Consider the following 27,686-nt stretch of genomic DNA (forward strand, 5'->3'; position numbering starts at 1 on the left):
TTATTTAAAAGGTAATTACTTGACAATATAGCTTCTCCCCACATATTTTGAGGCAAACCTAAATATAGTAATATCGCGTTCATCATTTCTTTCAATGTGCGATTTTTACGTTCAGCAACACCATTTGATTGAGGAGAGTAAGGCGCAGTTATTTCATGTATAATTCCGTGTTGTGCACAGAATTCACCAATTGGTACTTTGTACTCGCCACCTCTATCACTTCTCAATCTTTTAATTCTCTTATTAAGTTGATTTTCAACTTCATTCTTATAGAGAATAAATTTCTCTAAGGCTTCATCTTTGCTTTTAAGCAAATACACATAGCAGTATTTAGTGTTATCATCGATAAAGGTAATAAAATATTTATTACCACCTCTCGTTTGTATGAATTTCAAATCGCAAACATCACTATGAATTAATTCAAGGGGTTCGGTGTTTCTTTCAATTGTTTGAAATGATGATCTCGTTAATTTTGCCTCAACACAAATTTCATATTTATGTTTTGAATCAATTTGAAATGAAGGTATATGTTCCAAGTTAATTAATCTACGCAATGTATCATAATTAACGTGTCCTAGTCTACCATGCCATAAATTGGAAGACTTAAGCAAATAAACGGAAGACTTACTATCTTTATTGATAATTGTCATTACATTGAGCTTAAAAAGCCCATCAGTTACATATCCCTTCCCCACATACATTCTGGATTTAGACAAAATAATTTTATCTGACTCAAACACTATACGAAATCCATGCTTGTTCAATAGAGACCCAGAAACCAGGTTCTTTCGAATTATGGCACATATAGGACATTGTTTAGAGTCAGCTCTTTTCCTGAGGTCATTTTCAGCAACACCTTCCCTTGGCCTTCGACAGCAGAAGAGGCAGAGTTTCCCATAAAAACCTTTTCCCCATTAATTGGTTCAAGATTTGTGAACAGGTCCTTATTAGAGCATATGTGCCTAGTGGCACCAGTGTCAATCCACCATTCCTTCGGATTGGACCCAACTAAATTTACTTCAGAAATCATTGCAGAAAGGTTTATGTTTGACACGTCTTGAACGATGCCATTCACCATATTTGTCTCATAATTCTTCTTCTTCGGAAGTCTGCAATCCACAGATCTATGCCCCATCTTGCCACAGTTGAAGCATTTTCCTTGAAACTTGTTCTTGGAAACTCCTTCTTTTGGTCCCAACTTTGGCTTGGCAATCTTCTTGTTCTTGTGGCCTTGCTTAAGCTCTACAACATTTGCCTTAGCTGTATTAGGATTGAACCCTTTACGTTCAGATCCTCTATTGTCTTCTTCGATTCGAAGTCTAACAATCAGCTCTTCCAGGTTCATTTCCTTTCGCTTGTGCTTAAGATAGTTCTTGAAATCCTTCCATCCAGGAGGTAGCTTGTCGCGACCGACCTCCCGGCTCATGTTTTATCGAACATGTAAAAAGGGATTTCGCCTGGTACGTGCTAAGTCTATGTTCGGGACTTAACTCGAGCTCTCCCAAGCCCATACCATACCGCGACTTAGGGTTTAAGTTTTTTTTTTAACATGCAAGTGGTTTATATCGAGGAGTCGCCACTAATCGATTTGGGGTGGGTCGATTAGAAACCCAAATAAGATGATGGGAGAATCATCCTATTCCTACGGACCAGAGATTAACTGAGTCTGGAGACTTAGTTACACTAGTTGGATAACTAATATCCTTTCGGTATCTTTTTACCTTGTTCGTTTCTGAAAACATTTATCAGGCAATTTGGATTGATTTTAGGACCTTTTTCCTAACATGTGAGGTGATCAAGCGAGTGCATAATCATAAACGATTAGCAGTCAAGATAGATATGCAACCTAAGATTCTAATCCTAACTAAGTCAGATGACATTCAAAATATAACAATTCATGCAATTGTATTAAAAACATGCATAATAACAACGCAATGGTAATGAAAATAACATGCAAAACACTACCGCGTAACCTCACAGGCTTGTCTAAATTAAACAAGATAATAACATGCATAGTAATACAACAATAAAACAAAACACTTAGGATATATCACATAAAAAAATTAATTTTTAAATTTTTTTAAAAAAAAAAAAAGAAAAAGAAATACGGAAAGAAAAAAATTATTTCTTTAAAATTTTTTAAATTTTTTTTAAATAAACAAATAAAATAAAATAAAACAAAACCGGGTCGGGTCGCGGATCCGGGCCGGGTCGGAACCGACCCCGGTCAACGGACCCGACCCATTACGTTGACCGGGTCAGATTTTCAGATCCGACCCGGGTCAAAAGGTCAACCCGGGTCATTGACCCGGGTCTGGACCGGATCGGGCCTGGTTGGGACCCGGTCAGGTGGAAAAAGACAAAATAGGGCCGGTTTGACCGGGTCAAACCGGCCCAGATGGCCTGACCGGTCTGCAAACTGGTCTGAGCTGGTCTGCGGACCGGTCCAAGCCGGTTCTCACGCACCACAGGCACGCGAGAACGTCGGCCGGCGAGATCCGGCGTCTCGCCGGCCGACCCATACCAAATCAGGCCTGATTTTGGCCTTGAGAGACCCCTACAAAGCTCCCTCAGCTACCCCACTTGCCGTCCGGCCACGCACTCGCCGGCCGGCGACCAAAATCAAACCTGTTTCATTGGGGCATTTCGTCGAACAGTCGGTGCGCGCAACAAAAACTGAGGTGTTTCGACCTCCTCCGATGAACCGGTCGGCTCCGGCGGCTGTGACTCACCTTTGACAGAGAGTAGGGACCGGGACTAAAGACGGTATGGGCCGGGAATCGCGCGACACGGCCGGCGCGAGTCCCGGCCACACCGGACACCGAAACAGGGGAAAACAGAGGCGGTGACTCGGCCGGGAGAGCTCACCGGTCGACGGCGCGTCTGGGTAGCTTTCTGGCTGCTCCGTGGGTGACGGCGACGCTGCTGGTTCTCCTTCTTGCTCCGGCGAACTCTCGGTTTGCTCCTTCTCTCTCTCTATTCTCTCTCTTCTCTCTCTGTTCTATTTCTCTCTCTATGTGGCCGACCGACCTCTCTCTCTCTCTCTCTCTCTCTCTCTGGCTATATATAGCTAGCGACGACGTTGCCCCCCTGTTCCATTGCGTCCGCATGACGACGGCCTGCACCGGCCTACTCTGGCCCGCGACTTTCGCGGCCATTTAGGCCGGTGCAAAGGGGGGGCCGGCTCTGTGAGTGCAGAAGAAGAGGGAGAGAGAGAGGGAGACCGGGAAATGGGGAAGACGGGACTGGCCTTAATGGCCAGTCCCTGTGGCGTGCTGGCCCAGCCCTACTCTGGCCGGATAGGGACGGCACAGAGCGGCGCCGCCATGCGTCACCCTGCGGCCAGAGCAGGGGCAAACAGGGGAGGCGACAGCGACGCTCGGCGGGGGAGGAAGAAGGAGGAGAAGGGGCTGGGCCGGGTTAGGCCCAGCATCGCGGAGGAAAAAAAAAAAGAAAAGAAAAAGCGGGCTGGGCCCTCGGGGGGGGAAAGAAAAAGAAAAGAAGAAAAGGGCTAGGTCGGCCCAGCCCCGACCCGGCCTAACTCGGAAATTTTTTTTTTTAAAAAGGTTCTAAATATCCTATTAATGTAAATTGCCTAAATTCTATATGCAATGCATTTAAAATTGAAATATTTTTTTGTTTTAGGAATTAAAGAAAATTAACTCCTAAATTTTGTGCAATTAATTTTGGGCAAATAAAAAATAGGTGTCAACATAGCTTTTCAATAATAGCGGCCACTTGGAAGGTTTCACTCAAGTTCATTCCTTTAGCCTGAATTTCATGCAAGATTACTTGAATTTCTTGCACTTGACTGATCACAGTCTTAAAATCCACTATTTTATAGTCAAGGAATCGACCGACAACAAATTTCTTTGCTCCGGCATCCTCTGTTTTATATTTCCAGTCCAAGGCTTCCCATAACCCATTTGCCGTCTTTTTTGCACAATAGACATTGTACAATGAGTCATGTAAGCCATTCATGATATAGTTCCTACACAGGAAGTCAGAGTGCTTCCATGCGTCAACAGCGTTGAAGGCTTGCTTATCCGTTTCTCCATCAGATAACTTAGGAGCTTCCTCAGCCAAGAATCTCGCAAGATTCAAAGTTGTTAAATAAAACAGCATCTTTTGCTACCACCTTTTAAAGTTCGATCCGTCGAACTTTTCAGGTTTCTCACCATGGTGGATAGAAACTGCCGAAGGAATAGAGGATGAGCCAGGCAGTTGGACAGCTGAGGCATTGGTAGAGTCTTTGGTGATGTTGTCAGCAGCCACATCCACAACTTCCTTTCCAATAGCCATTTGAATTTTAAAACCACGAATCTGTTTTAAGATTGTTGCGAAATTCAAATCAGCATTAGTATAAATATTACAAACAATAGAGAATTGTAAAGAAACGAAATTGCAATAACAAAGTTGGAATCGATACAAATGAATACCGAGGCTTGTGTTTAACACAGTTTCCTTAAAACAGATTCGTTCCCTCCAGTACGCGATTGAGGTTTCGTGAACGTCTATCTCCCAGGATACAACGGTTGACAGCAAAGAAGAGATCACGGCACTTTCAAGCTTTCGGCGAACTTGAACAAACTCGAAATGAACACTACCGAAAAATAGTGCAAATGCAGAGAATTTTAAACAGAGGAAGAATGATTTCGATAAAATAGAATGGGAAAGCAATAACGGCTGATTAAATCCGTCGTTACAAAATCAATACGAATAACGGACGATTAAATCTGTCGTTATAAAATCAATATGCATGGGAATAATGGCTGATTAAATCTGCCGCACGTTACGAAATTCGTAACAGTTTGAGTTGAAAAAAAAAATAAATCAGAAGGCAAAATTGAGCTCGTCGCGAGGCCCACTTTTCGGTCTTGCAATCGTGTACACGGGATGTGCGCTCGCGCCCAAGTCTCAGCTTGTCGGGCGTCGGATTTGCACCCCCCCTGCGCCTGCGCGCGAGGCATAGAGTTTATGCTGTGATAGTTGCCACTTCAAATGAGTATAACTGTATATAAAGCACTCCATAGCCTTTTTTCTTTTCCAATGTGGGACTAGTGTTTTTTCACTTCCCACTTCCAACTCAAGGGTGTTGTTTGAGTATCAATTTCTCATTCATTCACCCATCAATTTATCCCATATTTCCAACAGCCCCTTCGATTGTGTTTCCCCAACTCCGCAAACCTCAGTTGGCCAGTTCGTGCCTTATCTTTCTCCTTTTCCATTGATGTATCATGCACGTGCAAATCCTCCTCAAAAATCATTGTAGCCCCGGGGAATGGTAGTTTTGTCTCGTCTTAGCTTTCTCTTCTTGGCGAGGTTTGGAGAGCTCGTGTGCTTAGTACTAGTTACAGATGTAAAATGTGTAGACAGACTGCTTGATGCTGATACAAAATTCAGCCCAGGTGTACTAAAAGCTGCGCATTTCTTTAATTATGTCCACATATACATTACTTCAGATGCCTCGTGAATGGGCAGGGGGGTCCAAACCGCTCCCGTCACAAACCAATACGCACGGAGTCAGCTAAATGGTCCCGATTCATGCTATAACCAATGATTCTTTGAACACCGCTATCCATTTTAGTAAAGTGCTGCCCTGTGCTTCGGCGGGGAAATAGGTTCCTAGATGCTCAGATGTTTTGCCTTTCCAGACTTTGCTTGCATACCCTAATTAATGTCTATGTTGGAGAAAGATATGATGCGGTCCGTAATGTAATCACGAAATTGAGAAATGATTGATTCTGTCAATTAAGATAAAATAGGAAAATGTATCAGAATGTATTATATTTTATTCTTTCTTTGATTTCCTTTTGCACTATAAATAGTGGCATGTACATGTACAGATAATTATTACAATATATACAAAATTCTCCAATCTCTTCCTTTTACATTTTCTGTCATGGTATCAGAGCATTTGGTTCTGAACTAGCTTCCGCATAATTCTTCCGAGTTGCCCTCGATAGCTCTCTAATTTCGTTATTGCAAATTTCATCCGGCAAAACGAATTAGCGCTCCGAGTAGGAATTCGGATTATCTGCACATTACATTCATCATGCCAAAAAATCAGAACAGAGGGCCAATCACCAATGAAAATCAAGAATCAATTCCACCTACAGGGGAGGAATCATCAAACAACCTACCTCAGGATCAGACTTCAGACCAAGTTGATCCGACGCTCAATGAAGGTGACTCTGTTCAGCATCCTCCAGCTCCAGTGCATCCTCCGGCTCCGGTGCATCCTCCGGCTCCGGTGCATCCTTCGGCTTCAACGCAAACTCCAGGCTATGTCCAATGGCCAACGATGCAATGGATTCCAGTTCAAGGCCAATGGGCTGTCGGGTCAAATCAGCAAATGGGACAACAAGCCCCGTTCACAGAAGATGCAAATATCGGAGCCCAACCAAATGGGTCCGGAATGTCACCTTCAGATCACAGACCCGAATTGCATTCGCCGGGTCAAGGGATGAATCCCTACTCGGGATTGCAACCCGGGTTTTACCCATATGCATTTCCCGCCGCCAGCAGCCGTCCAGAACCCGGCAACGCATTGTACACATCGCCGGCCGACGGACCAAAGCTTCGACTTATCAGTTTACAACTCACCGGTCCCGATAACTATAACACATGGGCTCGGGATTTCCGGCGAGCCCTTGTAACCACGGATAAGGACGGATTCCTTGACGGAACCGTGCCTTTCCCGACTGACGATCGGATGCAATGCTATTGGCGCAAATGCAACCAACTTGTTCGCACCTGGATTGGCAACTGCGTAGCCCCCGATGTCGCCGCCGGGCTCCCGCCGACCGAAGACTCAAAGAAAATATGGGATAGCATTCGGGAGATGTATGGAAAAATGGACCGAGCGAAGCATTTCTTGCTCACACAAGCCCTGTCGGAGCTGAAACAAGGGAACCTCTCGATTACTGCTTGTTTCAACCGACTCTCGGCTCTGTGGAATGAGCTCGAGGTGGTTGAGGAGGAGCTTCAAGGGCCTGAAGCAACGCTAGAACAGTATAAACGGATTCGAGAAAGAGAAAAAGTGACTCAGTTTCTATTAATCTTAAACAAAAGTTACTCACCGTTTCAATCGCAGATTCTCGCCATGGATCCCGTCCCCTCGCTCGGGTGGATCTACCAATTAGCCGTGCAAGAAGAGAACCAGCGGCTGACCACGACCGAGTACGTGAAGACAGGTGAAAGTGTGATGCTCGCTGCTCCGACGGGGCGATCGCAACGCACGTCTGGTGCTTTAGGGCTGCCGCTGCAACCGCCGCTTGCCCAGAACTCCCTCGGTCCAAATGCAAGAAACCCTAATCACATGGAAGAAGACAACCCAAAAGTTGGGGTTATGAGGACAGACGGCCCAGATCAAAGGAAAAGATCAGACAGCTCCTATCCCATCATCAACATGGGCGAATCAAGCGGACCTCATCAGGCCACGTCAGCTCCAATCTTCAAATCATATAGTGGCCTACGGAGTGCCACGTCAACTAGAGGAAATGGACAGAATTTTAAAAATAAAGGTAAATATTGTGATTATTGTAAACGCCCATATCACACTATTGATACCTACTGGAAATTGCATGGAAAACCGAGTGACAAAGAAAAAAGAGAGAAGGATTTTTCTGCTTATCAGGTTTCGGCACAAGGGGCAAATCAAACTATTACCAATGATCAGTACCAGCATATTATGAGGGCATTAAATGAATTAAAGGTTGCAGACCAGGGTGCAAGTTTCTTAGGTACTACTTTTCCCAAGGATGATATTATTTCAGTTGATGCATGGATAATCGACTCAGGTGCTAGTGACCACATAATCTGTGATAAAAAAATCTTTTCGAACCACCAGAAAATAGCCCATCGTAATGCATCTGTTCATCTTCCCAATGGTAATGTCACTCATGTTACCAAAATCGGAACAGTTCATCTTACTCCGAACATTATCCTTAAAAATGTTCTCTATATTCCTGAATTTGAATTCAATCTCATATCAGTTTCCAAGATCTGTGAAGATAACTCTTGTCGAGTAATATTCAATTCGGAAAACTGTTTATTTCAGGACCATTCGACTGGTAAAATGATGGGCTTGGGTAGTGTTGCACAAGGACTTTATTTTTGGATAAACTTCCCAAGGGATTTTGATATGTCATTATTCAATAAAGGCATTTCATGTAATGCTACTACCATCAATAAAAATTTCCTTTCTCATCAACGACTGGGTCATAGTGCTCGTTTTCCTTATCCAAACTGTTCAATTTGTCCTTTGGCAAAACAATCACGTACACCTTTTCCGACAAGTACGTCTCGAGCTACCAATGCATTCTCTCTACTTCATATAGATATCTGGGGTCCCTATCACACTCCAAATCGTGATGGGTCTCCTTTTTTTCTAACTATTGTCGATGATTACACTCGTGCCACTTGGGTTTTCCTCATGCAATCCAAGAGTCAGACATTTTCTAACCTGTCGAATTTCTTTTCCTTGATCAAAAATCAATTCGAAAAATCTATCCATAGAATTCGCACAGACAATGGATGCGAGTTTTTCACTACAGAATGCAAAACTTTCCTTACTTCTCATGGGATACTTCATGAAACTTCATGCACATACACTCCTCAGCAAAATGGGATTGTAGAGCGCAAACATCGACATCTTTTAGAAGTAGCTCGAGCTCTCAAATACCAAGCCTCTATTCCTGAAACCTATTGGGGTGATTGTGTGGTCACGGCAGCTTATTTGATTAATCGCATGCCAACTAGAATTCTTGAAGGACGGCCTCCCTTTGAAATGCTTTTCGGCAAACCGCCGAAAATTGAACATCTAAGAGTTTTTGGTTGTCTGTGTTATGCAACAAATGTGGACCCTCATGACAAAATGGATCCTCGGGCTCTTCGATGTGTATTCATGGGATATTCTCTTCTCCAGAAAGGCTACAGGGTTATGGAAATATCTACAGGGCGTTTTTTTTGTTAGTAGGGATGTTATTTTCCGTGAAGATATATTTCCATTTCAGGAATCGACAAATTCTTCTCAAACAGACATGTCATGATCAAAACATCACTAATTCTTATCAGAAGAAGAATTATCTATGACTTCACCATACCTTGTTGTCTCACCAGACCACACAACAGCAGTCCCTGAATACTCAAATCAAGCAGTAGAACCATCTGTGCAGCACTGCAAAGAAGAAGATCTATCGATTCCATCCCCACAACAGGATATTGATCAATCATCTCCCTCATCATTAGAACAACCAATAGAAGAGCGACCACGGCGTTCTAGACGTCATGTTCGTCCACCTACATGGACAAAGGACTACATATGCTCCACGTTGGATTCTCCAGGTACACAATATCCTGTATCTTCCTATGTGTCCTTTAATCGATTGTCGTGAGAACACATGTGTTGTATTAGTCGCATATCGAGGAACAGGGAACCTTCATCTTATGAAGAAGCGTATGTGACCCACGATGGAGAGAGAGACCATGGAAGCCGAGTTAGGTGCTCTCATGGATAATCATACTTGGGACATAGTTCCATGCCTCCGCACAGAAACCTATTGGCCGCAAATGGGTATATAAAATTAAATACAAGGCAGATGGTTCCATTGAACGTTACAAAGCTCGGCTAGTTGCTAAAGGATTCACGCAACGAGAAGGTTTTGATTATCACGAAACTTTTTCTCCAGTTGCTAAAGAGGTTACTGTATGATCTTTTTTATCAGTCGTTGCTTTCTGTAATTGGAAATTACATCAGATGGATGTCCATAATGCTTTTCTTCACAGTGATCTGGACGAAGAAATATACATGGACCTCCCACAGGGTTTACGCAGACAGGGGGAGTCTCGGGCATGTCGTCTCCGTAAATCCCTGTATGGACTCAAACAGGCTTCTCGACAATGGTATGCCAAGTTCACCACTGCACTTACAAATGCAGGTTTTAAGCATTCTAGGCATGATTATGCTCTATTCACATGGACCAAAGGTACTTCATCAATTTATTTGTTAATATACGTTGATGATATACTTGTTATGGGAAATGATGATTCTGCTGTCAGAGAATTCAAGGATTTTTTGCGATCTACTTTCCATATCAAAGATTTGGGACCTCCCAAATATTTTCTTGGTATTGAAATAGCCAGATCAGACAAAGGAATATGTCTAAGCCAGCGGAAATTTGTTTTGGAGATCATATCAGAAGCAGGATTATCGGGGTGTAAACCAGCCATTATTCCTATTGAACAGAATGTCAAGCTCACAACGCTTGAATATGATAAGAGCTTATCGTCATTGGATGAAGACCCATTACTTAAAGATCCATCAAGATATCAGCGACTCGTTGGAAAGTTGATTTATCTCACCATGACCAGGCCCGATATATGTTATGCAGTGCAGATACTCAGTCAATTTATGCATAATCCGAAGTAGTCTCATATGGATGCAGCGCTAAAAGTCGTGAGATATTTGAAAGGGTGTCCAGGACTTGGAATCCTATTGTCTCGTGATTGCGATATGAAAATGATGGCTTATTGTGATACAGATTATGCGACTTGTCCCATGACCAAAAGATCTATCACTGGCTTTTGCATTAAATTGGGAAATTCTTTGATCTCATGGAAGACAAAGAAACAATCGACTGTCTCTCTATCATCAGCTGAATCGGAATATCGAGCTATGGCTAAAACCATTTGTGAGATAGTTTGGATACGAGGTTTATTATCGGATCTCGGAGTACAAATTAATGGAGCAAGTGAACTGTTTTGTGATAATGATGCAGCATTAAAATTAGCAGCAAACCCAGTTTTTCATGAAAAGACAAAACATATAGAAGTTGATTGTCACATTTTACTCGAGAAAAATTCAAGAAGGGATGGTCACAACTCGAGGAATCAAAAGCGTGGAGCGACTGAGACATTTTCACCAAGCCCTTGTGTAAGAGACAGCATGCATATCTACTGAGCAAGCTAGGTGTCTTTGACATATATAAGCCACCAGCTTGAGGGGGAGTGTTGGAGAAAGATATGATGCGGTCCGTGATTACGATTCTAATCACGGAATTGAGAAATGATTGATTCTGTCAATTAAGATAAAATAGGAAAATGTATCAGAATGTATTATATTTTATTCTTTCTTTGATTTCCTTTTGCACTATAAATAGTGGCATGTACATGTACAGATAATTATTACAATATATACAAAATTCTCCAATCTCTTCCTTCTACATTTTCTGTCAGTCTACGCTGCATTGTTTGATGTAGCCAAAACAAATTTATAAATGCGTGCGTCTCTTGGTCTATGGCATGGATGACCCGAACCGACGATATTTGTAAATGCATGCGCGGCGATTCCAGGCATCTTGTGCCCATAAACGGATTCAATTTCCTAGCCAGTTTATTCAGAATAGCTGCTTTTTGTTGGATCATCAAAATGCTTATTGAATCGGGTAAAAAGTTATTTACATACAAATAATCATTTGTATTGAAAGTCACCTCAATATATATATATATATATATATATATATATATATATATATATAATTTTATCAAAGTTGTGTATGAAATTACCAGCAAGATGAATAATTCACTCACCACAAAAAATTGTTATTGTTCCAAATTGATAATTATTAATTGCATGGGATATTATTGGTAAAAATGGTTACACGTGATATTTATACGTTGAAAAATTGCTATCCACTTTGAATTCACTAACTATAGATAGGTAAAAGATAATATATATATATATATATCCTAATTTAACGTTATTATTACTCACGAAAATAACTAGTTATTGATGATTAGGTGTTTTTTCTATGGAAAAGAGATAAATCAACCACAATGAAAACTACGTAGTTATTACTTATTAGTAGTGCATACTTGATAAGTTATTTATCTTTTAATAAGGTGATCATGGTTTTAGTAATATGTTGTACCTAGTTAGACCTATTCAACCTAAAGGCCAAAATAGGCACGCTTGAACAAGCAATTCCCTTCTTAAGCTCGAAATGTTCACGTTGGTTTGCTCGCATTGGTAAGTTTTTATAAAGAAAATTGTTGACTTTTTCAATCATGAGCAACTGCTCAAAAGCTTTTACATTCGATGCTAATCTAACCTTTCATTGATCATGTCTATCCTTTATACGTCGAAAGTTACATTAGTCTTAACGAAAAGGTCAAGAGTTACTAATCCATGAAAGACATACTCATTCACTCTGTCTTTCTAATTTCGCCAATGCATCAAGCATTATGAATGCCCGAAACCTAGGAAGGAGACCTAAACACACATCGATATTTCCAAAGCCTCCTTCACATCTTGGGCCGATACAAATGAAAATCAAGAATTATCTTTAAGGATCGGAAATCAAGGATTTTGATTTGATATGCTGTACGCACGATAACTCCTCTGGATCAAAAGTTATGATCGTTTGAAATTGACCCGTCATTTAAGACGAGGGCGGGACCGCTCGCTCTTTTGACGCTCGAAAGTTTCCAAATAAACATTTGCTATTTGTTCTACATCATGATATCATAAGTCATAGCGTAGATTTGGCTGCATGCTTTTTCACTTTGTTGATTGGTGGTCTCTCATATGTTTGATCGCTTGAATTACGGTTAGTTTGTTGTGGCTGGGGCTTACTGTGCTTGTTTTCATGTGCGGTTTCTCCAGGTTTTAGCTTTGCTTAGGTTGGAATATAACAACGTGAAAGAGCCTGCATGAAAGATTCATAGGTAGTTAGAAAGTGAAGCCGTGTGCTAATAGCACCGATGTTTTGTTGCAATCAGTATTCAGCCGTCCTATTTTTAGTTCTCCTTTCTTTTTTTCATAACATTTGTGTGTAGAGAGTATGACATTGATTTTCAATTGCTTCAGGGAGGCAACATTTAATGCATTTCCCCATAGCCTTAATCCAAGGACGATAGCACATAATTGGTAAGTTTTGATCAGTATTCAAGACATGTTGATTGCAAGCTAATTCATTTTGTTGAAAAATCGCAAGGAAACCCCTTTAGCTACATCCCTTTGCTCTCGTCTTATAATCTGTAAAGTAGTTTTTCTACTATATGAAAGTTTAATTTCACAAAAATGGGCCAATTTGGGTCACCCAATGGTTTTGTATGAGTTTATGGTTGTATGGATTTTGAAGACATAGGGCTGAGGATTAACACCCGCGCGGGGGGTGGTGTGGTTATCACCATATATCCTTAAAGCCTTTCTGACACTGTTTCATGCTGAGGGCTTCTTCCCGCTTCTACTTAAAGTGAATTCCTTACCTCAGAGACTGCGTGGAGGAAATTTATGTTCTCCTTTACTTGGAATCTCTCTCTCTCTCTCTCTCTCTCTCTCTCTCTCTCTCTCTCTCTCTCTCTCTCTCTCTCTCTCTCTCTCTCTCTCTCTCTCTCTCTCTCTCTCTCTCTCTCTCTCTCTCTCTCTTTGAGGAAAATGTACAGTCCTTTCTTTTTCGGTGAAAAAACATATATTGTTTGAAATCAGTTTTTGAAGTGATTGAAACAGAGATGGAACATGAGAACACCTTTTGGCATGTGAAATGGCTTTTCTAGGGCATGGAACTCCTCGTTGCCTTTGATTGTGTTTCCCCATCTCCGCAACCACAATTTGCCAATTCATGCCTTATCTTCTCCTTTTTTGCTGATGTATCATGTATTTGTTAGTTCTCCTAATAACTTATTGTAGCCCCGAAACGGAAGTTTTGTCTTGTCTTAGCTTTCTCTTCTTGGCGTGGTTAGGAGAGCTTGAGTGCTTGGTACTAGTTACAGATGCGTAAAATTCAAAGTTATAGACAGACTGGTCGGTGCTAATACAAAATTGAACCAACGCAATGAGCTCAGATGTATTAAAAGCTGCGTATTCCTTCTTCATGACACCGATTAGAAAATCAATAATGACAGCGTATGATTTTCTTTTACATTGATCCATGCTTAATTGCTTATTTCTGTGTTGCAGAGCGGCTGTGGAGCAGGAAAGATGCCGTATCCACTGGAGATATAAATAAAACGGCATTACCGTGACTCCATTACTTCATATGCCTCCTGAATGGGCGGGAGGTCCAAGCCGCTCCTATCACAAATCAATATGCACGAAGTCAGCCAAAAGGTCCCGCTTCATTCTATGCCCAGTGATTCTTTAAACGCATCTATTCGTTTCAATCTGAAAAATGTTGCTCTGTACTTTGGCTAGGAAATAAGTTCCTGAGATATTCAGTAGTTCCGCGTTTCCAAACTTTGCTCGCATAACCTTATAAGTGTCTGTGCTGCACTTTTGAGGTAGCCAAAACATATCTAAAAGTGCGTCTTTCGCGTATAGAGCATGGATGATCCGACATGAACTTTGTAAATGCATGGAAGGCGATTCCAGGCTCACGCATCTCATGCCCATAAAGGGATTCGAATTCCTAGCTCAGTTCATTCGAGATTAGCTGATTTTAGTTGGATCATTAGAATGCTTGCTGAACCGGGTAAAAAGTAATTTACATACAAATAATCAGTTAAAACGAGAGTCACTTCGATATACATACATACATACTTAAAGTTACCAATTGCGTATGAAATTACCAGCAAGATGAATAAGTTGCTCGCCTAAAAAAATTTGTTATTAGTCCGAATTGACAGTTATTATTTACATTGGGATATGATCAATATAAATGGTCACAATTCTTATGTTGAAAATTGCCATCAACTGAGAATTAATTAACTATGGATAAGTAAAAAAAATATTTCTCCTAATTCAAAGTTATTATTACTCATGAAAATAACTAGTTATCGATAATTACATGCTTTTTCTATGTAAAAAAGATAAATTAACAATAGATAGGTAAAAAATTGATTAGTTTATTTGCAGCAGCGCCGTTGTCGTGCAACGCCATTGTTCACTCCACCCGCACCTCTCTTTCTCTGTGTGTCCCACCCTCAAGATGACCATACATTTGGGGTCACCTGAGGTTGGGCACCCATTCGCGGTGGTCACAACCTCTATGGTTGCAAGATCGCGACCAAGACAAGCTCCCTATGTTTGTATTGTAAGTTTAGGTTTAGGATTTTGGGTAAATTTTGCGAAAAAAGAAAAGTAGAGGCATTTTCCTCATTCTAAGATAACGGTCGATAAGCAGAAGATCCTCAATAATGTGATTTCATAATAGTACCTTACAAGCGAACTAACACGCATAGGAGATGTGCTGATCAAGTGGTCATTTTATGACGCTTTTTAGCAATAATACTACATATATATATATATATATATATCAGGATTGATCTACAAAATTAGCATGCTAACTATTTCAAGAAAGTGTGAGTAAGTCTTTAAATAAGTTGACCATATAGCTATAATTTGCCATATCATTTAATATGTCAATTTCATAAATCAATCAAAAATTATATATCTAGTATTTCTCTACTTGATCAAACTAAGAACAGAACATACAAAAATATATAACTTAAACAATATTTTTTTGTTGATGCCGGGAGATTGCTAGAAATTTTTAAAAGGGAAATTACAATGAACCGCGATGTTGCTTCAATACGGACATGAACATGCATGTGTCACGGTCGATCGAATCTGGGCCGTGTCATTGCATGACTTTATTTGGTCATTTTTCTGATCTGCTCTCTACAAGCGTGGACTAGACCAGAGGCTCAACTGGGAGAGAGAGTTATCGTATGCCGCCGTTATGCATGGTGGACCGAGTGCCTGCTCCCGATATCCATGTGAACTGTTGAATCCAACATGCATGTTCATGCTAAACAATACCTTCATCCGGCCGTTCCACGCTGCTCTCTTCCTCAACCGCCGTCGGAGGAACAAGGCACAAGAGGAATGGCAAGCATGACAAGCCACAACACAGCCAACACGCCCACACGAGGCTCGGCGGAAGAAAAGAGCTCAGCAGCCCGAAGAAGGCGACCAATATAGAACCCACTCCGAAATACTCCAACACGCTCGCAAACCGAGGGCACATCCCACGCAGCAGCATGCCATTCCAAGTGGTGGTGAACCCGACACAGAGCACGATCACGACCGCACTGGCTTGCAGGTGGGTCAACCCCTGGTACTGGTTTAAGAGGAGCCCTGTCGTCATGGGAACGGCGAACCCCAGCACCGCCTTCCCCAGCTCCTGACTCTGGAACAGGACCGTTATCGGGTGAACTGGGCCAGGCCGGGATGAGGTGAAAGTTCTGGCCTGAGAGCTTCCAGCAGTCGTTGTGCTTCTGGTTCCACGTGCATTCAACGTGCGTATGGCTCTATCGTTGATTGGCAGCGAGACATCATCTATGACGGAGATGGAATCGTCCACCACCAGTCGGCTTGTTGGGCTAGCGCTACCGTGTGTAGCGGAAGAGGTAGTGTGGTTTGGGATCTGGTTGTTGCATGATGATGCAAGGGATGTAATATGGGAAGTGAGGTTGAGGAAGATTGAGATGAGCCATGAACGAGTCGCCGAAGGCCAGTGAGCGGCCATTTCTCGTCGGCCAAGTAGCTCTGCACGATGATGGCAATGGAATAATATCACAAGAGAGATCTAATTGTTTAATGGTTCAGAGATGATATTGCCCAAATGTTGGAGGTTTTTGTTGGCAAGAGCAGGACCCTCTCAAGGCACAATCTTTCAAGAGGCTCGACAAAAATGAGAGAGAAGCAGAGATAGAGAGAGAGAGGTATGTTCAGTTCATTTGGGAAGAATCGTTAAACCTCGTGCTGTTCATAACGAAAGAGACCCTCCCATGGCGTCAAAATAGCCACTTTGACGCCCTGCATTTCGTCAAAATGGCCGTGGGCGTCATTTCCTACCGCTTTCTCGCGATATTAGCCACAGGGCGTCAAAATAACCACTTTGATGCCCTGGGCCATTGGGCGTCATTTCCTATCGCTTTCTCGCAATATTAGGCATTTTGACGCCCCGGCCACACTGGGCGTCAAAATAGCCACTTTGACGCCTTGGGCATCATTTCGTCAAAATGGCCAAAATGGCGGTGAACGTCATCTCCTATCGCTTTCTTGCAATATTAGCCGTTTTGACGCCCTGGCCACACACGGCGTCAAAATAGCCACTTTGACGCCTTGGGCATCATTTCGTCAAAATGGCCAAAATGGCGGTGAACGTCATCTCCTATCGCTTTCTCGCAATATTAGCCGTTTTGACGCCCCGGCCACACTGGGCGTCAAAATAGCCACTTTGACGCCCTGGGCCATTTTGGGCGCCATTTTGACGAAATGGCGCCCAATATGGCCGTGGGCGTCATCTCCTATCGCTTTCTCTTCGAGAAAATATTAGCCATTTTGACGCCCCGGCCACATAGGGCGTCAAAATAGTCACTTTGACGCCCTACACCATTTTGGGCATCATTTCCTATCGCTCTCTCGCAATATTCAATTTCGAATGCCGTCCTTTGCTTTTGTCGGGGGGAGTTTCATTTTGTGGAGAGCAAAAATTCTATAAACTTGTGATCCTATAAAAAGATTAGGGTTAATACTATAAAAAATCGTAAACTGACTAAACTAGTTTGCATGTGATTAAAAATCCCACATACCAGTATACACGGTCCACATTTACTCAAAACTAATTTTCATTTTAAAAAAAATCTCAAACCGATGCATCCGTGACAAGTCTACCAAAATCTTCAAGCAAAATTGGAGAAAATTGGAGATTTTAGCAGTTTTCGAAACGTGAGGGAGGCATATTGATGTTGAATTTTCATGTCAATTAGTAAGATCCCTTACTATAAAGTCAAGAGCTTCTTGCATCTCAAGCCACGAAAACTCGTCGAAAATATGTATTGAGTTTGAGCCTGTAAAGAAAACTTGATCCAAGAGTGTTTCCTAATTCACCGATTATCCTTAAAGCCTTTTGGACACTATGTTTCATGCTGAGGCTGCTTCCCACTTCCAGTGAAAATGGATTCATTACCTCAAGGACTGGATGGAGGAAATCTATGTTCTCCTTTACGTGAAATCTCTCTCTCTCTGGAGAAAATGTATAGTCCTTTCTTTTTTGGGAAAATAATACAAATAGTCTTTAAACTTTTGCCCATTGTTCAATATTGTCTTTGAATTTTTAATTTGTTCAATGTGGTCCCTAACTGTGCATGAATGTGCATGTAATCCATGAACTTTCAATTTGTTCAATGTGATCCCTAGACTTATGGTGTATATTCAACTTAGTCTTTGAACTATATAATAACACTGAAAATTTTCATATAATCTAGAGACTAAGTTGGACATGTACAAAACGTCCAGAGACCGCATTGAACAAATTAAAAGTTCAGGGGCCACATTGCACATTCAGCTAAAGTTCAAGCACCGTATTGAACAAATCGAAAGTTTAGGGATCATATTGCACATTGAGCCAAACTTCAGGGATCATTTATATCATTATCCCTTCTTTTTTCGGTGAACAAACATGTATTGTTCGAAATCAATTTTTAAAGTCTTGAAACAAAGATGGAGCATAAGGACACCTTTTGGCATGTAGAATGGCTTTTCTAGGGAAAGGAACTCCATGGGGAGGTTCTACCCGTGGAAACGCTCTTTAATGGAACTTAAGCTTTAACTAGTCGTGATCAAGAAACCACTAGTTTTTCTTGGTGGGCCAGGAATGCTCGACTTATCAATTTATCCGGTAGACTATTGAGCACGTGTCAAATTAATTGTATTTTGAGCTGGAGCAATGAACCTATTTGAAATGGCTCGTTTTGTACCAAAAAAAGCCCATGTATGAACAAGGATTAATTTTACTTCCCCATCTAGCTACTCTAGGTTGGGGGTAGGTCCAGGTGGGGAAGTTATAGACACTTTTCCATATTTTGTATATGGAGTACCGCACTAAATTTGGTCTGCAGTATTAGGCTTTGACGGTATTTATCATGCACTTCTGGCCCCGAGACTCTTGAACATTGCCTCTTTGGTTGTGTTTCCCCAACTCCACAAACCTTAGCTTGCCAGTTCATGCCTTATCTTCTCCTTTTCCCTTGATGTATCATGCAGGTGCAAAGCCTCCTCGAAGCTCCCGGAACGGGAGTTTTCTCGTCTTAGCTTTCTCTTCTTGACGTGGTTAGGAGACTTTTGAGTGCTTAGTACCTGTTACAGATTTGTACAGACAAGATTGCTCGATGCTAATGCAAAATTGAACCAACACAAACGGCCCGGGTGTTGAAAAAGCTGTGTATCCCTTTTTATGACACAGATTAGAAAATCAATAATGATAGCATAATGATAATCTTTTTACATTGATCCGTATATAATCGCTTGTTTCTATTTCACAGAGCAACTATGGAGTACAAGAGATGCCATATCTTCCGGACTTGTAAATAAAACGGCATTACCACGGCTACTTCACTTCGGTTGCCTTTTGGATGATCCGAACCCATGAGCTTTGTAAATGCATGCACAACGATTCCAGGCATCTTGTGCTCATATTTCGAATTCTTAGCCTAGTTTTATTCTGATTAGCTGATTTTTGTTGGATCATTAAAGTGCTTACTGAATTGGGTAAAAATTGATCTACATGCAGATAATCATTTGTGTTAAAAGTCACCTCAATATATATAAAAGTTAATTAAAGTTACCGATTGTATATGAAATTACCAGCAAGATGAATAATTTACTCGCCACTTGCAGTTCTAAATTGAAAGTTATTAACTAGATGGGGATATTAGAGTCGAAATGGTCGCGGAAGCTATTTTTATGTCGAAAAAATGATAATTCACTAACTCTAGACAGGTAAAAGAATATTTCTCCTAATTCAAAGGTATCATTAGTCACGAGTTATTGGTAATTACATGCTTTTTCCATGAAAAAGATAAATTGACCACAAGAAAAGCATGTATTAAGTAGCACACACTTCATTAGTTATTAATCGGGAAAATTGTCCAAAAAGTCATAAACCTATTGCATTTTTGCCAATTTAGTTTTAAACATTTTTAACTTTGTCAATTGAGTCCTAAACCTTTTCACTTCTTGCCAATTGAGTCAATCCGATCAATTTTGGCCGGAAATGGGTGACGTGGACACCGGCCGTCTTACGTGGCACCGCCGGCGCTGACGTAGATAATTTTTAATAATATTTTATTATTTTTTCGATTATTTTTTCATTTTTTTCATTTTCTTTTCTTTGTTTTTTGGCTTCTTCTTCCTCCTAGTCGCCAGCCTCCTCCATGGCTGGCAACCGGCCGCAGGGGAGAGTCAATGAGGGTCGACCTCTTCGGCCTCTGGCGAGGGCCCAGGTGCGAAGTCGCCGAGGCAGGTGAGGTCCCCTCGCCGATTTCTCACGAGGGCGACCTCACTGGCCTCAAGCCTCGACAGCTTTGTCTGTCCGTCGAGGTCTATCTGTCACAAGTTGGTCTTAGTTGAGGCTTGACCGAAGCTGGCGAGGGCAAGCCTTGCTCGAGGCCAGCGAGGTCAGCCCTCGCCAGAAACTGGCGAGGGGACCTTGCCCGCCGACATCGCACCTGGAAGGCAAGTCTCGCTCAGCCAGCGAGGTCGGCCCTCGCCAACTCTCCCCTACGACCGATCGTCGGCCATGGAGGAGGTCGGCGACCAGAGGAAGAAGAAGCAAAAAAACAAAGAAAAGAAAAGGAAAGGAAAACAATTTTAAAAAAATTCGAAAAAATAATAAAATATTATTAAAAATTATTCACGTCAATGTCGGCGATACCACGTAGGATGGCTAGCATCCACGCCACCCATTTTCGGCCAAAATTGGCTAGATAGACTTAATTGGCAAGAAGTGAAAAGGTTTATGACTCAATTAGCAAAGTTGAAAGGTTTAGGACTGAATTGGCAAAAGTACAATAGGTTTATGACTTTTTGGACAATTTTCCCGTTATTAATCTCTTATTAGAGGAGATCATGGGTCTATAGTCCGTTGTACCTAATTAGACAAAGGCTAGAATGAGCACGCATGGACAAGCAATTCCCTTCCTAAGCCCGAAATGCCCACGTTGGCTCGCTCAGGCTTTTATATAGAGATTTTAACGACATTTTAATCGCGAGCGGCGATGCAAAAATTTGTAGATTTGTGCTAGGCCTTGAGCTTTAATTGATCATGTCTATTACTTATATGTTGAAAGGCATGTAGTTTTAACAAAAACCTCAAGCCTTACTAATCTATTAAAGACTCACTCCTTAAATATTTAGGGTACTCATTTACTTTGTTTTTTTAATTTTGCAACTGCATCAAGCATATTATGAATGCTTGAAAACTTAGGAAGGAGACCTAAACACGCATTCATATCCTTCCTCACAACTTGGGCCGACACAAATCGTGGCCCGTGGATCATTTGGGCCTATGTGCTTGGGAACACGGCCCATATAAAACCCAGCGGCGAGGGCAAAATTGTCAACCTGTGTCATATAAATGAACATTTTATCTTCCTCCTAGAGAAACCCTAGGGACGCTGGAAGCCGCGGTGGTGTCTGAGCGAAACTCACTCGCAGGTCCGTCTCTTTCGCATTATCGTTCTTCGTCTCTGTTCCGTTCTATGCTCGGGTTCTTGTTGTAGCGAATTGATTTGTTGCTTTCAATGTCTGAAATGATAACATAAAGTCATCGCGTGGATTTGGCTGCATGCTTTTTCACTTTGTTGATTGGTGGTATCGCTTGAATTACAGTTAGTTTATTGTGGTTACGGTGCTTCTTTTCATGTGCGGATTCTTCAGGTTTTAGCTTTGCTTAGGTTGGATTTCGTCGACCGGAGATGGCTCCAGCTAAAGGTGAGATTTTCACATCCGTTGGAACTTTGTCCTTTGAAATTCGTGGTAGTATATACTTATATGGGGAGATATATTATGCTCCCGGATATGTGATGTTCAGCAAGGGTTCGTCATGATAGGGGGCGCGCCGATATCGTTTCTGGGAACTTTTAGTGTGTTGGTATGGGTAGTAGTAAAGAAGGAAATAGCTGTAATTTTTCCAGTCCTTAAGATTTATTGTTCTGTCGCTTTGCTATATAGATACCTGGAGGAAACGAGTTAGGACTATGATCGGATCGGATGCTTATAAGCATTTCACTCCGGGTCGATTTTATTAATTATGATCAGTAGGCTTATGTTAATCCTAGTGTTTCATTGTGTCGAATTAAAAGATGCTCTGCCATTATGTTGTCCTGAATTTATGATGACTGGTGCTCTATTTACGCATGCCTTGTGATATACATATTGGCCTTTGTTTTAATATAAAGTGAGTATCAATCTTCATTGACAGATTGTATTTGAATGTGAAAGTGGTGTTTTCTAATTGGTAGTTTATGTGTGATATTTGGTTGGCAAATTAGTTTACACTGAGAATACCAAGTTCCTGCTTATGGGAACTTTCTGTTTCTGTGCTTCGCTCGAATCCCCTCTATTAACTCTTATTTTTATTCTGTATCCAGCCGACGCTACGAAAAAGGCCGACCCTAAGGCCCAGGCATTGAAGGCCGCCAAGGCTGTCAAATCAGGTGCAGCAACCTTCAAAAAGAAGGCCAAGAAGATCAGGACATCCGTCACATTCCATCGCCCAAGGACATTGAAGAAGGAAAGAAATCCGAAGTATCCCAGAATCAGTGCACCCCCAAGGAACAAGTTGGATCATTATCAAATTCTGAAGTACCCACTTACCACTGAATCTGCAATGAAGAAGATTGAGGACAACAACACGCTTGTCTTCATTGTTGACATTCGTGCTGACAAGAAAAAGATCAAAGCTGCCGTCAAGAAGATGTATGACATTAAGACCAAGAAAGTCAACACGTTGATCAGGTAATTTTCATCATCTTGAACTCTCTGCGGCAGCTCACTGTTGCAGAGTAGTTTGCATGGTTGTTCGTCAATGATAAGATAGAAGATAAGTTTCTTATTCAGGATGGATGCGGTTGAGTTTGGAATTGAGCATAGCTGGCTGCTGGTTAACTATTAACTGCCTTGCCTTTAATGGATTGAGTCTGAGGGACTTTGCTTTGCTTTATGCAGGCCCGATGGGACTAAGAAGGCATATGTTAGGTTGACACCGGATTATGATGCTTTGGATGTTGCGAACAAGATTGGAATTATCTAAGCTAGAAAATGCCAGATGTTCGTCCTTGTGGAATATTTCAGTTTGTAGCTTCCATAGATTTGTTAAGAGTTTTGAGTTGGATTGCAGTATACTCGTTACTCATTTTCCCTCTTAACAGATATGCACTTTGAATTGAGTTGTTTCAATCTCTATCCTCCAACTGATGCTTACTATGAATGGTCAGAAAAGGTTTTGGTACTTTTGCATTTATTCTCTGGTTGTTCTCCTTTGAGTCGACATTGTCATCCTTTTGAGGACCAGAGGAGTGGTTTATGCATGTGGTGCCCTCTAGCAGTGTTTTCAAGATCAGTCGAACCTGAAAAAACCCGGCCAATAGACCTTTGTTAGAAGCCAGCCACCGTGCTCGATTGCACTGGGCGCTCCAGTGTGGTTTCCAAAATAATGCCCTCTAGTTGCTTTACATTGTCAAAAACATATATGAGCACAAGATCCACACGGTTTGATTAATTTTATTAGGTCTGCTTCGGGTGTAAATGTTAAATTATATCTATCTTTATTTGTCTAAGTTGCTTTTAAGTTAATAATTTGTCTCTTCAATACCCAAAATGCTAGTTTCGACTTCTGATATCTAGTGGGTTGAAGCAAGTCTTGCTGTAATTATGCATTCCGAACCTTGGTGTTGTCTTTCCCTTCGATAAAAGTGATTGTCCGAGCTAAATGTTGGAGCTGAGATTTTAAGCCAAATTAAGACGATAAAATCCGGTCTTGTGATTTTTCCGAGATTTCGACATGTCCTACATTTGGAGAGTTCTGCACGACTCCTATTTGGCGCAAGAAATTCATGTTTATTGTCAGGCCTGTTCAGAGAAGTCCTATTCTTATTTTCAACTTCACGAGACAGCCCTTCGATCATCACGTGATGGATGGATTCATGTCTTGGAAAATACTTCTAGTGTGCACAAGTCCAGTTCTTTAATTCAAGATGTAATGCAAGTAACAGACAAAACCCTCTCCGGTTTCCTTTTGGTGTATGCAATAGGCATTTGTATGGTGATGCCGTATATAAAATAATAATAATCCAAATGAATACCGAAGTTACCATAATCACAGATCTCTGTAATTGTTAGACATTTGCAACATCGTTCAGTATAAATAGCATCATATGCAGTAACACAGCATCTTCTCTCTCTCTCTCTCTCTCTCTCTCTCTGTAACAGGTTTGCAAAAGCAGAATTTATCGAAGTGAGCAGTGATTTGTGAGTCCCTGCGAAGTGAAGGTGGCTGCTTTTACTTAACTCTTATCTAAGATGGATAGGCAAATGGCCTCTCCAAATAAAGAATCCTTTATACAGAGATTTGATCAGCATCGGTACCATCTGGCTCTTTGAATGAAAAATCTTTTATACAGATGTCTCAAATTTTTATAAACCCAATGAAGCTTTTCCTCTTACAAAAAAAATGATTCGGCCCGATAGCAGTGACGGCGGCCAACGACCTTGTACAACTCAAGAACAGGACAATTGCGCTTGTTAATCAGAACAGGTTTGCTTGCCCTTAATGGTTATCCGAAAACTAGGCAGCTCCATCATATACAGTGAAAATTTTGAAGGAATCAACAACCGTTTCTAATTTATCTTTCATCTTCCCCCACCTCCTTTCGTTTGCCCCTGTTGTCAAGGTATAGAACTTACCTGCAATGTCATGGAACCAACTCTCAAAAAATTGAGCATCCATTCATATGAAAAGAAACTGAAGCTCACATCTTTCGTGGGAATGTGGATGAGTGGCAGATCAGTCATACCATTGCCAATAGAGATGGTACTGAGAGCATGGCGAATATAGTTCGGAGCTTTAGCAACGAACTCAAAAGTGTAGTATGCTTTCCCATCAACATCATGCTGTCATATGAACAGAAGAGAAAACTGATCAGATCTGTCATGCAGCAATGGTAGCAGCATCTGTCATTATATTAATACAGGATAGATTAGAACACACAATGCACCAATGCAGGTAACAGCATCACCTGTTTTCCTACCATAACTTCAGCTCTAAAAGCTTAGAATCTTGGAAAAGTAACACGTGCAAGAAGGTATATTTTCTACAAAATTGCTTGTATGGGCTAAACAGCTGTATGCCAAATTGTATACAAGTCAATTATGGAACTTCCAAGCACTGCATGAGGCAACATTTATGTGTTGGAAAGCCATAGAATCTCGATGAGGTCTGTAATTGGTTGTCTTGGTAAGCATGCTTTCATCCTCAGTCAAATGTACAGTAATCTATCATCTTACATTCTGGAGGTGTCACAGCGAGAATTTAAGGCTTTCCCAGAAAGGCAGCTTAGCTTACTTGGTATCTCAAAATTCCAAATACCTTATCAATGTTAGAGAATTACCATTATTGAAGCTATACAGATCCACCTTTACTTATCTATATTTCCGAAATGGTGATCTGATATGTCTAAAAGGGATACAAAATTATTCAGAACAAGGCAGAAATCAGAAACTGCCGTTGTAAACAAATAGAATATTGAATGCACTTTACTAGATAAGTGACAAAACCACTCTACTGCCAGCAAAAGAGGAATAAGAAAAAGGATTTTCATACATCCACTTTTCTGAAAGGCAGGACAGATATCACACAATCTGTTGGATGTGTGTATAAAAGTATGATTACATCATGAGAGTGAACTGATAAAACCTACCTCCTTTGCGGCGATGAGTTTTGTCTTTTGAGAAGGAGGGGCCAAAACCTTCTTTATAAGAGTTTCCGCAACCTGTGATAGTTAAACGTAAGGCATTGCAGTCTCTAACAACTAACTAAGAAACAGACAAATCTTGCAAGAGCCAGGAACTTAACGGTGTTGAACAACAGCATAGTCCTTACGGAAATGTCAAGGTTGGTAATGTAGAACAGCTACTCACCTGTTCAGGTGGGCCTAAATCCCGTATATCCTCTTTGTTCGTAGGGATCATATTGATACTGACACTTTCCAGGGGCTCGATGACATCTTTAAACACCTTATCTTGACCTTCAATTACCACTTCCTGTGCAACAAAAGGAACTCGATCAAAATAACTTAAAAGAGGAAACAAGAAACAGAGGAGCCTTGCATTACAGTTCTGCGAAAAACAGAGGAGCGATTCAGGCATACCTGCCATCCAAATGGATAGAGAAACGAGTAACCGTCCTTTTTGTCCGTTACTGCCAGAAATCCCTTTTTAGATTCTGCAGCAACTGAACCATATTAGGTATCAGCCATTAGTACTGAAAAGCTACTGCCTGTATAAAAGCAGGTGTTACAATTAACGCTTCTTAAAACTCTCAGATTCAGAATAAACCCCTCATAAATTGTTTGTGGAAATTCAAACTATTCTACATTGGAAATTCATTCTTACACGAGACAGAATCTTGGTTAACCACGGCAATGCCCGGAACGGCGACCCCGAGAGCCAGCAGTTGGCGCCTTCCTGTTTGGTATGTAAAAAGTACGGGAGAATGTGAGTGAAGCTGACATGAAAATGCAATTGAAACTACTTCCGGTCAATGAGCCAGCACTGCTCACGGGAATCCAACATTAAGAAAAGATTAGGGGCAAGCTACCAAACGGCTCGTGCCACGTCAAGAGTAATTTTGCCCGGTGTCGAAGAGCAAAGAAAGCATCACATGGCACTATGCCCCTCAACTATAAACCCGTCGTGCTCTCATACTCCCTATCAGGGACTCCCAAGTCCAAACCCGTTCACTATCACGACGTAAAGAACTCAAACTTGTTGAGAGAAAACGCCACGAGCTGGTGCCCCATTGCCCGGAAACTACATGTACGTAAGGTATGAACTACTTTGAGAGTCACATTGTTGCGGTCTCCAGAGCGACAAACATTAGCTAGTACACAACGCTTAACGATCCTCCGACTAGGCTAGCTCTTTAATCTGCGCGAACTCGGCGTCTCTACGCGTAACCGGACGTGCCCTTCATATTACAATGTACATAAGCAGAACCGCAACAAAACGCTAGCGCGATAGCGACAGCTCGAGCAACCAGACAATGCGGTCCGAAAACCACCGCCGCCGCCACGAGAGGAGCAGCAACGACTCAAGCCTTACCGAGGGAATGCGGAGTCGAAGCCGAAGGAGCTGCTTGCTCGGCTCTGACGACGCACGGCACGCTCGCGGTCCTCCTGCAGCAAGGCAGCGTGCCGTGCCTCTGCGACGCCAACTGACGACGACAACACCACCAACACAACACAGAATCACGCTCGGTTATCCCCATCAAAAGACCAGAAAAAGCGGACGGGGAGAGAGAGAGAGAGAGAGGACCTGAGGAAGAGAGTTGGGAGGAAAGGAGCGGTGGATCGAGGGATGATTCTGCAACGACGCCATTCTTGGTGAACGAATGGAAGAAGAAGAAGATCGTCGCTCTGGTTCAGTCGGTATCAGTTTCTGTGGCGGAGGACCTTATCCTTTCTTCGGCTTCACAAAACTTGCGCGCTCATTCGTCTGCTGACGTCGCGGACTCTATCGTTATCCCGTTGAGAGGCAGTTATTACCTACACTAATTGCATGTGTGCTCGACTTGGATGACCCGTTGGATCACTCATCCAACGGTTCATTTTGGGTTACGCTCACGTAAGCTGGGTTCATTTGAGATTTTTTCGTAGTTTGCGGCAAGAATTACCTCATT

General features: G+C 41.8%; 2 protein-coding genes across 2 annotated transcripts; one reads left to right on the top strand and one right to left on the bottom strand.

Moving 5' to 3' along the window:
* The first annotated feature begins 21,351 nt into the window (after positions 1 to 21,351).
* On the top strand, positions 21,352 to 23,240 carry LOC115673006 (60S ribosomal protein L23A). Its single transcript, XM_030595022.2, has 4 exons — positions 21,352 to 21,445; positions 21,668 to 21,721; positions 22,381 to 22,747; positions 22,958 to 23,240. Exons 2-4 carry the CDS (start codon positions 21,706 to 21,708, stop codon positions 23,040 to 23,042), a joined length of 468 nt encoding a protein of 155 aa, XP_030450882.1. The 5' UTR covers positions 21,352 to 21,445; positions 21,668 to 21,705; the 3' UTR covers positions 23,043 to 23,240.
* A 1,118-nt stretch (positions 23,241 to 24,358) lies between these two features.
* On the bottom strand, positions 24,359 to 27,475 carry LOC115673004 (psbP-like protein 1, chloroplastic). The gene is made up of 8 exons (XM_030595018.2): positions 27,323 to 27,475; positions 27,110 to 27,221; positions 26,402 to 26,473; positions 26,158 to 26,240; positions 25,928 to 26,050; positions 25,708 to 25,779; positions 24,805 to 24,901; positions 24,359 to 24,694 (listed from the first exon to the last, which is right to left on the bottom strand). The coding sequence occupies exons 1-8, from the start codon at positions 27,383 to 27,385 to the stop codon at positions 24,576 to 24,578; spliced, it is 741 nt and encodes a 246-aa protein (XP_030450878.1). The 5' UTR covers positions 27,386 to 27,475; the 3' UTR covers positions 24,359 to 24,575.
* Between the last annotated feature and the right edge of the window lie 211 nt (positions 27,476 to 27,686).

This window comes from Syzygium oleosum, unplaced genomic scaffold (assembly GCF_021117445.2).
Source record: "Syzygium oleosum isolate NSW1041296 unplaced genomic scaffold, Sole_v2.1 Sole_v2.02, whole genome shotgun sequence".
NCBI classification, from domain to species: domain Eukaryota; kingdom Viridiplantae; phylum Streptophyta; class Magnoliopsida; order Myrtales; family Myrtaceae; genus Syzygium; species Syzygium oleosum.

Excerpts from the sequence above, each read along its gene's own strand:
- LOC115673006 (XM_030595022.2), top strand. Across the intron at positions 22,748-22,957 it reads AAAGTCAACACGTTGATCAG|GCCCGATGGGACTAAGAAGG; the intron begins GTAATTTTCATC and ends TGCTTTATGCAG.
- LOC115673004 (XM_030595018.2), bottom strand. The coding sequence starts at position 27,385 with ATGGCGTCGTTGCAGAATCATCCCTCGATCCACCGCTCCTTTCCTCCC. Across the intron at positions 26,051-26,157 it reads TCTATCCATTTGGATGGCAG|GAAGTGGTAATTGAAGGTCA; the intron begins GTATGCCTGAAT and ends TTTGTTGCACAG. Across the intron at positions 24,695-24,804 it reads TACCATCTCTATTGGCAATG|GTAAGTTCTATACCTTGACA; the intron begins GTATGACTGATC and ends ATGACATTGCAG.